Source organism: Opisthocomus hoazin, chromosome 5 (genome assembly GCF_030867145.1).
Source record: "Opisthocomus hoazin isolate bOpiHoa1 chromosome 5, bOpiHoa1.hap1, whole genome shotgun sequence".
Classification (NCBI taxonomy): domain Eukaryota; kingdom Metazoa; phylum Chordata; class Aves; order Opisthocomiformes; family Opisthocomidae; genus Opisthocomus; species Opisthocomus hoazin.
The window spans coordinates 85,495,450-85,509,111 of record NC_134418.1 but is presented as its reverse complement, the minus strand read 5'-3'; the positions used below and the strand labels follow the sequence as shown (position 1 = coordinate 85,509,111).

Sequence of the window (13,662 nt, the reverse complement as noted above, 5' to 3'; positions counted from 1 at the left end):
GCAACCCCTCTTCCAACTAGGGATTCTTCATGTATTTATAAACCTTGGACTGTCCAGTGAGATTCTTGGAAGTGGCCATAAGTACGAGCTTATGAACAGAATAAATGCTTCCCAGTTGTCGTCTTTTTAGGCACTCGCTCAGTTAACAAAAAAAAAACCCAACAAAAAACCCCCAACTGAACCCCAAGCAAAGGCAGCAAGAAAAAAATCAACAAAAGAACTCCCAAAACCCAGCTCCACCATCTCCAGTGTAGTCCCTCTGCTCCAAGACATATCTATACGATGGCTTGACCCTGACTCATTTCCCAGTTTGTGGGCTCCACCGCAAGCCACCAGCTCAGAAGAGCAGCCTGCTTTCTCCTCCCAGGACCAGCGCAGCGTCACTCAGGGTGCAGGGGGCCCGCAGACCACGCTGTTGGGAAGGAGGTGGTCTCCTCCTCGGCTCCCTCCGCTGCAGCCACGCTGCTCCCCGCGCCTGGACTCCAGCAGAAAGTCCAGCTCACCCCGGTGAGCTGATCCAGGTAACTCCACGGCTGTGTCTGCGCAACGGACTAGATGCAGGGGAGTAATTGGGATGGCTTTAACGTGGCTGGGTCAGGACTATCGGTTCTGGCAGCAGCTTCCTTTAAGCAAGGCTAAAAGCCTACCACCACATCACTGGGGTGAATTCCTCCGTGACCGCTGATCAGCAGATTAGAGGGGATGGCTTAGCCCAGCCTGTGGCAGCGACAATGCCTTCCTCCCCTCCCTTCATCCTCATCGACGCGCTCCTAGCACACCCGACCCCAGGCAGCGGGTGAGTTTAGGAAGGTGACCTGGACAAAACCCAGCCAGTCCAAAGTTACCCTGCCCCTGGTTAGCACGCAGCCAGGGGACGGCCCCACTGCCCAGCTGATCGACCAGCAGCGCTACCGTGAGCAGGCAGCAAACGCTCCTCACGGTACGAGAGGGTGAGACTGCGGGAGCTTTGATTTTAATCAGCTTAAAGCGGCAAAAAGCCATGATATGAGTACTCATCCCATTTAACCGACAGAGCAGCAGTTCATGATGTTCTAGGCAGGCTGGTGAACTCACTGGCACCCGGATTATCGAAGCCTATCTGGAACGCGGTGTCCGTAACGCTTCGATCTTCTTATTTCTGATAGTCCAAAAGGGAGCTTAATTTACAGGTCCAGAAGAAAACCAAATATTTACTGTTGGCTTTCAACCATCTAATCAAAAAAATGGTGGAGGTAGCAGATATTTTATGATGTGTTAACAACATCCCATCTGTTACAAGGTTTATCACCCAGTAGAGCTACTGCTGATACGTTAGGGCAAAGTTTGCTTCTTTGTTAAAAAAAAAAAAAAGAATGTATAAGGAGGCCTTATACCCTTTAAAAAGGGTTACAGAATAAATACAGCAGTACTACTAATTCCTTAAGCACTAAAAACTTTCATTAACTCTTCCTATAACTAGGGACTAAACAAATAGACTAAAGAAAATGGTTTTTTGGGTCCAATTTATGGTACGCTTCTTATATACTTGGTCATTATATACTTATATATATTATTATTATATATACATTATATACTTGGTCAATACATGTCAGCATTTCCTTTTCTCTTTGAGATTACTGCAAGTAGAATACAGTATGTCTGGCTATAATTCACCAACCTGCCTGAATTTCAGTCTTCTTAGCTGAGGCCTGTCAGGTTTTAAAGCACTCTGTCACAGTTTGTATTTTATTTTTTAAGCATAATTTTGTTTAAAATCCCCAAACTTCTAACAGAACTTGTATCAGCAGACTATGGAATAAGCTGTCGAGAGCTGTGTCTCTGCTGCAAAACCAAACCAGCGGGAGCAAACCTGCAGTGGTCTCGCACGGCACGTTAAGGGGCGTCAAGGAAACGCATCTCCATGAAGGCAAGACACAAAACGGCTTTTCTTCCATGTTGGTCAAAGGTGGTCACTGACTGAAGAAACCCATTTTAAATACTGATGTTCAACTTTTCTTCTGTTCTGAACTAAAACAATTTCTACTTTTTAAAACCTGCACAACCAACAGTGTAAAAGTCTTTCGAGTCCGTGCGCTGCAAGTTGTTACAGTAAATCAGCTTCGCATTTTTTAACTCTGGAAGTGTTTCCAAGCTTGCTGGCACGCCAGACCCTTCTTGCCAGGAATTAACAGAACCCCCCACGTCTGAACAGGCCGTTTACTTCCCGTGGAAACAGGCACCGCTGCTCCGGGAAGCCAGCTGCCACATTGATACTCAAAGCCACATTTTCACCCCAAAGGAAAAACTGATATTAGATAAATTTCTGCTCTTTCTCCTTTACTCCCTGGCAAGAAAAAAAGAGCTTTGAAACTTCAGCTATTCTTAGTCCTGTTGCTTCTGAACAGTGCTAACAGCAATTTTACAAAGAAAGGAAAGCACAAAATACAACAATTAACATAAAAAACCCACAGCAAAGTCTTTACGTGAGACAAAGCAACGTTTGACGGAGTTACGACGACATATTAACTCACCTGCAGCGTTTCTATTTGTTTTCTGATACTGTTGTTAGATGGCATCTAAATAAAGCAATGTGAGACAGCAAAACATAACAAACATGAGAATGGAAGGCACATGCATGTTAGATGAAAAAAAGCACAAAACCAACAGACAGCTGCCTGGTAAGGACTCTATTCAGTAGAAATACGGGGTTTGCTGTAGCGGCAGAAAAACGTTCCTCCAGCTGCCAAGGTTTTGTGGTAACAGATACTACGGTTGAACTGGGGGAAAAATAAAAAATTACTCTTTCCCACCCCACAGTGGCGAAGAACGGCAGACACTTCACTCCCATTTCAGCGGCTTGCTTCCGAGCTCCCTCCTCTCCCTGGCAGAGGTGGTCAGGATCCCACAACTCCTCTTCCTCCAAGAACCCACCCGCTCTCCGACAAACCCGCTAAAGTCCGTCTGTCCGTACACCAGCCGCCGAAGCCAGCGCAACGCTTCACAACACCGACCCGGCGTTACTGCCTGCTGAACAAACTCACAGTTTTGCCTCTCTTATAACCCATTTCTGCGCTGTCTGCGTCGGGCCAGACCCCGAGGCTTCCTCCTTGCCGCCAGGCGAGGGTGATTTCCCCGCGCACCAGGAATACCGCGAGCCCCGGCCGGGGGTTGGGAGCGCTCTCGGGAGCGTCCCCACGCCGAGCGCGGCACCGAGCCAGCGCAGGGTCAGGCAGAGTCGGGGCACACGGCGCGTCGGGCACTGGGGAGCCCTGGGAAACGCCTGTTTCTGTCGCTGTGGAGTGACCCCACGGGGCTCGTTGCACTGGGCGGTCCCCAGGGAGCGAAGCGAGCACCGCGAACCCAAGACCTACGAGGCCCCTCGGCAACTCGCTAGCGGGCCTGTACTCTCCACCCACTATACTCCTGCGACTGAACCTCAGCAATCATTTCAATCATTATTTCAACCATTAATTTGTTAATTTTCACTAATACGGTAGGGGTGCACGAACCTTTCCAGTACTTTAAAATCCCTCCCCAGTAACTCTCAAAATTACTTTATTAAACAGCAAAGACGCTGGAGGCAATGGATTTGGAACCCACCTAAAGAACTGCAAATAAATTAACTTTAGTCATGAGGAAATCAGGAAATAAAATGGGGAAGGGGAAATCTAAAAGACTAAACTGCTGTGAAATCCAGATTTATAAATTAATGAGATTACTTATGACAGAGTGCATGCATTTCATTAGCTTCAGAAACAAAGGAACACATTAATTCGTAAGACACATGAGGACAGTGGGGGTGTATCTCTCCAGCTTCAACTCCACAGAGTTTCAGAACAAGGTAGGCACCCAAAAAGCCGATAGTATGTGGTGGGCCAAATTCAACCACGCCGTAAAATATCCTCCGGAACTCACTGAGGGCACAGCATCACAACACTGCGAATTCGGAATTGCAGAAATTCACACGCAGAATTTCTGCTGAATAGAGCCTTACAGTAATTGTGTTAAGTTGTTAGTGGTTAACGAGACTAAAATATCAAATGCATGCTCAGCAACTCCCAGTTCAACTCACTGGCATCTGTAGTTTTAATATATCCATTATCAGCAATGGACATTATGCCAGAAAAACGCAACTCCTAGAACGGAAGATTTCTTTTTAAAGCTTTAAAAACAAAAGCAAAAGCAGCCTCCATAAGCAAAAAAAAAAACAACCCAACAACATAAAAACCAAGGCAAAAATGGCAAAAGAACTGCAAATGTTAGATGAAAAATATACAAAAACCCAACAAGCAACAGAAAAGTGTGCAAGATGTCATGAAAACAAAACGACCCTAAAAAAGCAATCCAAGCAGCTAAACCTGTTTCCTTTTGGCTTCTCGTCGGTTTACATATTTTACTAACAAGCTTCGGAATTGCCACTCATACCTAACCAGAATGAGTATCGTGAAGGTGGATCAAAGAATTTATTAAAATCATCAAAATCAATACATTTAGGCAAAGTCGTGAACTATGTTAAATCAAAATTAAGGAAAGAACACGTACAACAATTAACGCTACAAGAAAGTCACTAGAACAAATCCCTAATTTCTACGTATCATGATCATTTTCTCAATCAACTCGTGTTCACAATGCGATCAACTGCAGCCATGAGTTAAAGGGACACTGTAATTTTTATTTGGAAAATACCTAGCACAAGGTAATTAATTTTCTGGACTCCCAATTCATTTTCTCTTCCTTCAGCAAGTGAACAAGAGAGAGAAATTTTGCACTTACTGTACATTCTGCTTAGAGGAGTAGGTAAGCCACTTCTTTTCTCACATATCATTTGCACATGAAGAATTACAGTTTGAGCTTTCTCTGGCATAAATAGCATTTATTAGCAGATTCTTCTCCTGTGGATTTTAGTCAATAAAACTGATGGCCCCCAAGGAGGCCACCTCTATTTCCAGCATTGCACAGCATCAGAAAAGCTTACTGCTAAGTTTAACACGAGTGGAGACTTTAATTCAATTTAAAAAAAGAAAAAATTTCAGTGTCCTTTTAAACAGGCAAATATTCCTTGTTTATTTGCCACAAGAATGCTGAGAACATCTGCGAAGAAACACTCTGGATTTGTGACAGTTCCTGAATCGAAAAGGATTCTTACCTTTAGATGTGACAAGCAGTTCTGCAGGAAAACGTGCCAGTTATTTAAAAAAAACTGTTTCTGACTGACACACAACAGGCAGGTGATCAACGGGTACAAAGCCTGTGAGCAGGGGGGGAAAAAGAATCGATCAAACCGCTCTGTGCCCATCTCCCGCGCCGGCCACGCCGCGCATGAGACACGCGGCCGGTCCCGGGCTCCAGCTCTCGCCGTCCCAGCACCGCGCGGCGGCCGTTCCCCCGCGCTCGGACACGGGGTCCTGGGCACAACCCATGGGTGTCGGAGCAGCGGGACCACGGAGAAGCTGAGCCCCGGGCAAGGCCTGCACCCAAGCTCAGAGTGCTGGCAGAGCTCACCCGCCGTACAACGGTCGCTTTCTCCCCGCGAGCGCGTGGTTCAGTTCACGGGGTCCTACGTGCGGAGAGAGGGAGCTGCCTCGAAGAATGTTTTTCAGGGAAAACCTCCTCTACTCGGTAAAAACCGAGGAAGACTTTCGGGTGTCAGAAATGTTACTTCTCCTCCAGGTCTGCTTTCAGCAAGGAAGGCAGCACAGTTGAATAAAGTCTGTGCGTACGCTGACTGGAACGGCTTGGCTTTGCTTTAGTAACGGAGTTTTTGTTTAACCACCACACACTTCAACAGAACACATCATGGTGGTGAACACCAAATCTGACAGCAGATTATATCGTTAGGGAGCAAAATTAAAGAATGAGGACGAGTAGGTAAATTGTAATCTTGATGTAACAACGTTTCTGACTCCATAAATAAAATGACGTTGTGAATACTCACATCAACTACTTGACGTTACTCTTACACAAGGAGTTTCACCACGTACTATCACCTACGCTCTCTATGCTCAGAACAGCAGAAAGCAAAGCTCATCCTAACACGAAAGTGAGGACAAACCATTTTAAATTCACCCACATTTACTGGGTGTGCCAATCATAATGCGAAAATTAGCTCTACGCTTCTAGCCAAGGGAAGTGAAGCACGGCTGCCATGGCCATCAACCACTACCAAACACTGCACTAAGAGGAGATTTAAATCCTTGCTAGGATGCAATTTTAGGGGAAAAGCTAAGATGCAGTCTTAGGGGAAAAAAAAAACAACCCACAGACATTTATATCTGAAAGAGATAATTCAAAAATAGGGGAAAAAGCAAAACAAAGTGTATGAGGAGAGGAGAAACTAGGCAGCCCAGGGCTATTCACAGGCTGCTGCTTTGTTGGAAAAGCCCGTCTGACGCTTCCATTTTTTAACCAAAGATAATTTAAATACACGGACTCCCTGAATGAGAGCTCTTTTTAGAAGAGACATTCGCTTAAATAACTCCATGCTAAAACCCTCTAAAATAATCAAAGCCAAGCACTGATTTCAGTCTGACAGGAGCGATAACCGAGCATGCGCCTTGCACAAAGAAACAAATCAAAATTAGAGCAAACGCACACCCACCGCGTGACTTTAATCACACTTGAACTGAGGAGGAAAGCTGTAAATTCATACAGCCATTAGCTTGTCCTCACGCAATGTACTAGCTTAAAAGCCTAAGAGGAGCAAAACAGAGAAGTTGAAATATTTCTTTCAAATACCAGCGAGTGCTTCTTTCTTGAGCTCAGTTCAAAGGTGGTCTGATACAGCATCTCCACAAAATTTTTCAAACATGGCACATTCACTTCGTTTTTAACAGCCTGTAAAAAAAAAGACACACATAAATGGGTTGAAAGCTTGTATCGAAGGCAATTTAAATATACATTAAGATGTCCATGAATTCAAGAACATCGAAAAGTTAAATGTCACATCAGGCAAGTATTGGAGCGTATTTATTTGGAATAGAAACAGCAGCATCCGACCAAAGCAGGCAGCCACCTTCTTCATGCAACCCCCTGCAAGTCTCTCAGGCGTCTCGCTGGGTACCCGTGACGAGCCATTTCAACTTTCTTCTCCAGCTCCTCTTTTATACCGTGTTTCTGCTTTATTGACCGAAACGGGAGGTGGGAGCGGGGGTGGCTTTTGTGGAAGAGATCCTCTACACTCATCATTTCCCTATAAGTAATTACTAACACCACCTCTTTGTGGTCATGCACGAAGAGGAAAGATTGTCTCCTTTCTAGTTTTTTTAGAAGTCTGAAGGTTGAGAAAAGAGGAAAGATTGTCTCCTTTCTAGTTTTTTTAGAAGTCTGAAGGTTGAGAAAAGAGGAAAGATTGTCTCCTTTCTAGTTTTTTTAGAAGTCTGAAGGTTGAGAAAAGAGGAAAGATTGTCTCCTTTCTAGTTTTTTTAGAAGTCTGAAGGTTGAGAAAAGAGGAAAGATTGTCTCCTTTCTAGATTTTTTAGAAGTCTGAAGGTTGAGAAACGTGAAGGGAGAGAAGCATCTCCCCGCAGAGCAGGGTATGGCAGACTGCGTGGAGGAGGACGCAGAGCGCAGAGCGATTCGTCTTTCTTTTTCTACAAGCTTGCTTAGATCCCCTTCTGCAAGGTGGGATCTACACATCCCAGTCCTCCACGTGTAGCAAGACAGGCCCCTGTCATTGGCCATAACACGGAGCCGTGGCCTCCCATTTTTTGGGACAGCGTGCCAAACACTCTGTGGCCTAGGATTTGCTGATATAACTATCATTTTAGTCAAAAATCCCAGCAAGCATCCATCCTACTACGACACAAGCTTCGGAGCTTGTGGTAAATGGTCAGCTCGAGGTACACTGAGCTGCCATAACTTCTTGCTGACCTGCTGCCCAAGCTTTACGCAGGGAGGAGCACCCGTCCTGCCCGAAAGCGTTCTCACGAGCCGCGTTACAGCCCACGCTGTGATGACACCGAGTTTGTTTTGCTTGTTTGTGGCTGCTGAGTAAAATTTCTGGCTTTAGATTTAAAACACATACGGGAGATGATCGACTGCTCTTTCACTTGAAGGATTACATCTGGTGGACACCTACCTCTACGAACAATTTTTATTTAATTAGCCAAAACCTACATTCTGCCTTCTTGCACAGGAGATCACACTCTCCCTATCAGACTGTAAAAATGTTACATTTCTCAGATTATTCTAGAAAGAACTTAACAGGTTTCAGCTAATAAAGAAAAGTCAGTGGCACCCTTGAGTGAACAAATATTAAACCAAGGAAATTTCAACTTTTTAGAGCCAGCATAAGATTACACAGCGCTCTGGTGGTAAAAGGGTCTAGAAAACAGACAATACCAAAAGGATCTGAAAACAGACCGGAAACATTAGCTAATACACAAATCCCACTGACACATTTCCCTTCCAAAGGTTCTATAAGTGCAAATAGTCTCTTTGAAGTGTGTAAGTGTACTCCAGCGAGGAGTGGCAGCAAATTTAACAATGAGAGTCCAATTGAAAGTGAGGGGAATAGTAGAGGGGGGAATAAAAATACTTACAGCAGCCACAGGGATGAGAATTTCCACAAACAAACCAGCGAGTGCATGTTTTATATCTTTATCTTTTACTTCCAGGAAGTACTGAGCACATTCCTTAGAAAGAAGACATTAGAGAAACATTTAGAAAACAGAAGACAAATGTCGCTACGCCATAAACCCCACAAGCGGTATCACAGTAAGAGTCTGAATTTAAAACATGCAAAGTCATTAAGTCAGTCTTCTATTCCCTGACAACACCGACGTCACAAAACGTTAGAAACTTTAAAAGCCATTTCTCCAGCAATTAAAAAGAAATTGAAAGAACATTTGTAATACCGCATAGCTATTTGCTCTCTACTCAGAATAAAAGAGTACTCAGAATATAAAGGGATATAAATATGCACATTTTCCCTCAGATTTATTCTGAAGTTTCAAAAAATAAACAACTCTATGGAAATTATTAGAAAATGATATTTCAGTTTTTACAGACTCCTTTTCATTTGCAAGATGAGTGATGCAAACAACATTTTACAGAGACACAAGCAACCCCTCCGCACGTCTGCACACTCCGCTACACCACGCTGACTCCTCTGGGCACGACCTGAAGCACCTATGGGTGCGTTCGTGCTTTCAGGATCGAGGTCGACGTCAACGGCTGTCAAGCAGCTCTAATAAAATTGAGGACCAGTCTGCAACACCTTCAGCTATGGTGCAATGAGCAAGTTGTTCATTAAGACTAATTCTTAATCCACAATCAAGAGAAGCAAACAAAGAGATTTATTAAGTCTCTCCGAAAATGAACGGAAGGGGTTGTTAAACAAAGTGCTTCTTGGCATCTCAGCTGTCAAAAAAAGCCACGTCAAGTGGCTTTGTTCTTTAACCCCCCGCTTTCCTAAAGAAAGAACATTATTCGACTGCTACCCATTTTCATTTAGTCTTGAACAAATTATGGTGTTACAGGTTTGCCACATTACTCAGCCAACTGAGAACGGGTTCTCCCTGCGCCAGCCCTCACGAACCGCAGAGGAACAGATGATTCACACCTCTCCGAGCTCACAAGCGAAGCAGAGAAGGATGGAGCAGGACAAGGGATGAGCAGAGTGAGCGACCAATCACAGCAAGCATTACTGCAGCGTCCTGACTCACGCAATCAAAATTATGGTCATTTCAGTTTTCTGCAATATTCCTTTACCTGCATGAACTGAAATGATGCTTCAAAATCCTCCACGGGATACATCTTCACCCGAAAAAACTTCATTCCCATAATCAAACTGATGATACTTTGTACTACATGAGGACTCTGTTCTTTTTGCCGCAGTTCCTTTAATTCAGTGACAAACTTCTTCCTGACAGCCTGAAACCTGAACAGGGATACCGATGGCAATTATTTGCATTCTTAGTTGCTTTTATACAATGGCTATAATTTCAAAGGGATTTCTTTAGTCTGTCAATAATAACAGCAGCTACAGTAGAAGAAACACAAGCAAGATGAACCCTGACACTTAAAATATAGGCATTTAAGAGTGCCTATAATGATCAGCACATTAGAATATGCTCGTTAACTGAACAAGAACTATGGACTGATACCAGGCCTCCTTTCCCTCCACCTACAGCTTGACAGCAAAGCAATGGAGCATTGGGCTAAAGATTATTTCTTGCTTTGTTCAAATTTATTGTGCTGGATCAGGAGACAGACACGCCAGGCTACCCCTGGCTACACTTCACAATTAAAGGGTTAGTTACGGGGGCCATCAACAAACGCTGCTGTATTCAATAGTCTGTGAGTCCAGAGTCACTCTTCCCCAAACGCAACACGAGTCAGAGACTGAACTCACTTGGACTGAGCAAGAACCCCTGTCACTTCTGCATATAAGTCTGCAATAATATGCACATTCCCAGTGTTGGTTCCTGAATACCTAGAGAGAAAAAAGAGGAGAAAAAAAACAGGTGTTAAACACAACTTTGTTCTTTTAAACCCCAAGCATGTTCTCGATTACATACAAACTGTTTGTTCCATAGCAAGGTGGATAATTATGGTAAAACAGATAAAAATCAGCATAAAACACACGGGTGACACATAGGTTGATGTAGTTTCATTGAGCAGACATGAGAGACATCTTCTGCATGGGAAGTTTACTATAATTCTCCAAACTCTGACTTTTCTTACTCTGGCTGGCTATGCAAATCATTCTGCACGTTCTAAGCATTATACGGAACACAGCTGTGTTCTTTCAAGATACGTTTTCAGTTTAAATATATCAATCAATTTAAATATATCAATTCAGTTTAAACATATCAATCAATATATCATGTTTGTTTACAGTATCATCACCAACATGCTACGGGTGAGGCAAAGGGGAACAATCACAAGAATCAAGCACAGGCTGGTAAAACACACAAAATACTTTAAAGGACACAAGCAAAACTTACCCTTCCTTGTGTTTAAAGTGCTTAAAAGCCAAGTTTAGAACTTCATGTACTAAAGGATCTGGCACTGGATGAACAGGTATCTGAAATGCAGGTATCACTTATACGTATGTAACCACGCATGCATATATACACATATCCATGTATGAAATCAATAAACACTGGTGTGAGGTGCCCACCACCGCCAGAGGACACATCCTTTGCTGGCATACAACATCCAGCTAATTCTGCAATATATGAACGTTTACAGAACCTGCATTGACATTCCCTTAAATTATTTTGCACACTGGCTTTCAGGGATTAAATTCATAATAAATTAAACAACAGTCATGTAAATGCTACGAATTTGTCATCAAAATTGATCAGACTAGGTCACCTATGCATCTTCCCACGCTTTCTACCTTGGGTGGTGTCACTGTTACAGATGTAACCTCAAAATGCACTTCATCTCAACAGAAAGGAAAACACAACCAAAAAATCAGAATGCAGAAGAGATGGCCATCTCCATTTCAGCCTTTCTGCAGATGAAAGCAACCAAAACATAAAAATATTCCTAGCAATAAGTAACAATTTGGTGAGAAACCAAAAACAAGCACTGTTCAGAAGGTCCTATCTTACTGAGGTTCTCTTTGACATCACCTCTTTTCTCAGGTTTAAAAGAAAACATTTGCTTAAAAATCAAATGTATTCTTTAAAAAAGGCACTATATAGAATTATGAAGTCACAACATCTTTAAAATTTCAAAGAAATTTAGGTAGGGACTAGGATAACCCTACTAAACATCACTGCTTAAGAGTGATACAGAATTTCACTAAAATACGTTAGAAGAAAAGATTACAGTCTTGTCTACAGACAATGAAGCACTGCTCGAGAATTTCCTACTCCTCTGCATCAAGAAATGTATTTGCCCAAGAGCTCCCAGTTACCTGAGCTGGCTATTTACATGCATATTCATACAATGAGTCATACGCAGTCATATAAGCACGAGATTTTTGTTCCTCCACAGGCGACGTCTGTCACCCTCTCCCCGGTCGCTCTGTGCATATTACAGAAGGGGCTGGATCACGCCCTTTGCACCCTCTAAAACCGGTTTCTAAGAGCCAAACAACGACAGGGCTCCCAGGAAGACCGAAAGAGGGATGTAACGTGAAAGTAAATACGTTTGTTGATGAAAAGCCATCCTTTCTGCACCTTGTTTCACTGCCTCGAGGGAGATTCCCATTCCAGGCAGAACACACAAACTGTCCGTCAGATAATCCTGAATTGACCGAAGGATTCTCTGAAGTGCTGTATCTACGCTCAAAAGTGTTTAAGCAGACAAAAGGTACTGAACATAAATAAAATGTTATTCTTTACAGTGTTGATTTTTGCAGTACATCAGCAGCTTTGCCTTAGTGGACCCAAGAGAAGTGCACTGAGATAATGCAGGCATGTCAGGACAAGACAGGAGAGGCCAAAGGCTTTACACAACTGACTATTATTACAGCCTTGCGTATACTCATCACGCATATGCATATTAAATACAAAAATTTCAAGGAGATGATCAAAACTGACCTCAAAAGCAAAAGATTAAAAGAAGTTTGCCGAAGCAAAAGAGCTTACCTGTTTTAGAACCTCTATTAAAACTAAACAAAAAATGAAATCTACAGCTAAGTCCCTCCTTTCAAGTAGATAATCTCTTTCACGTTGCTGGTCATCCCTAAAAGAAGAAATCAAGAACACGTGTTGTCATACACAAGACTGAGTACAAATCATGCAGACAAGAGGTATCCATGTCTTCCACGCAGTCGTCGCTGCAGACGTATATAAAACGGGTGCCTAGCAAGCCTCTGGGGTTTGGTGCAGCACTGACATCTGGCCCCCTCCTGAAAGGGCCTACCACCGACCAAACCAATTCAGAAAGGGACAAACTGGCTTGGAATTATCAGCATCAGACTTCTTTCTGCGTATCAACCCCCAAACCATGAAGTCACTTCATGATTATCACCCGCTGCCTGAAAGCAGCCCCTGCTCTTCCCACGCAGAGAAGAGCCGATGACAGATCCAACTACAAAATACTTCTCCAAAAAGCACACAAAAAAATCAGACAGACTTCTGCAAGGAAAACTCTTACCCCTTCGATTTTGTGCTAGACCGAGGTCTGTATTCATAAGATTCATCTTCTGTTCCATTTTGACGCCTGTACCAGTCAAACAAGGTGCGTAATAAGGAGGGGAGACAGTGCTCTGCTACGGAGCTCATAGAGCTTATCAACTGGAAAAAGGTAAGAAAAATAGTTTAGTGTGCTGAAGCAATCTAAAAATCCTAGAATTATAATCATTTTTTCAAACTGTTTTTTAATGTCAAGAACCGTATGTCATCTAATTCTATAAAGCAGCAACTTTATAGATCATTTTCACTTCGGACAATTATTATAAATCCAGCACTTAAGTCAATTATTATGACAAATTTAAGCAAAGCGTTCCAAAGCTCACGGGGATCACAGAATCCTAAATCCACACAGACAACCCATATAACACTACTGAGAAAACGGCAGAGATTTCAGGACGTCCCTGAACGCCGCCATAGGGACCTCTGAAGTGCACGCACCTTCACGTTACAAATGACAGGTAAGAGATGCCCCTCCTCAGCCTTCCCAAACATGCCTCCTTGGTTATTATACAGACAGAACTAAGAGCTTTCTAGATATTCTGATCCACTTTTAATACATTTGACTGTCTAGATCTCAAGCTATATT

At 43.2% G+C, this 13,662-nt stretch overlaps 1 protein-coding gene across 9 annotated transcripts in view; it reads right to left on the bottom strand.

The window, feature by feature from the left end:
- The window catches only part of FRYL (FRY like transcription coactivator), a 188,963-nt gene that overhangs the window by 84,123 nt on the left and 91,178 nt on the right, over positions 1-13,662 (bottom strand). For 6 of the 9 annotated variants that reach the window (XM_075422025.1, XM_075422019.1, XM_075422022.1 and 3 more), the window contains 9 exons: positions 13,039-13,178; positions 12,528-12,624; positions 10,929-11,008; positions 10,334-10,414; positions 9,691-9,859; positions 8,520-8,612; positions 6,715-6,813; positions 5,126-5,227; positions 2,511-2,555 (listed from right to left, as the gene is read on the bottom strand). In XM_075422025.1, the coding sequence (XP_075278140.1) occupies positions 2,511-2,555; positions 5,126-5,227; positions 6,715-6,813; positions 8,520-8,612; positions 9,691-9,859; positions 10,334-10,414; positions 10,929-11,008; positions 12,528-12,624; positions 13,039-13,178 (906 nt within the window). The remainder of the gene's footprint in view (positions 1-2,510; positions 2,556-5,125; positions 5,228-6,714; positions 6,814-8,519; positions 8,613-9,690; positions 9,860-10,333; positions 10,415-10,928; positions 11,009-12,527; positions 12,625-13,038; positions 13,179-13,662) is intronic. The other 3 variants (XM_075422023.1, XM_075422024.1, XM_075422027.1) reach the window with 1 other exon arrangement.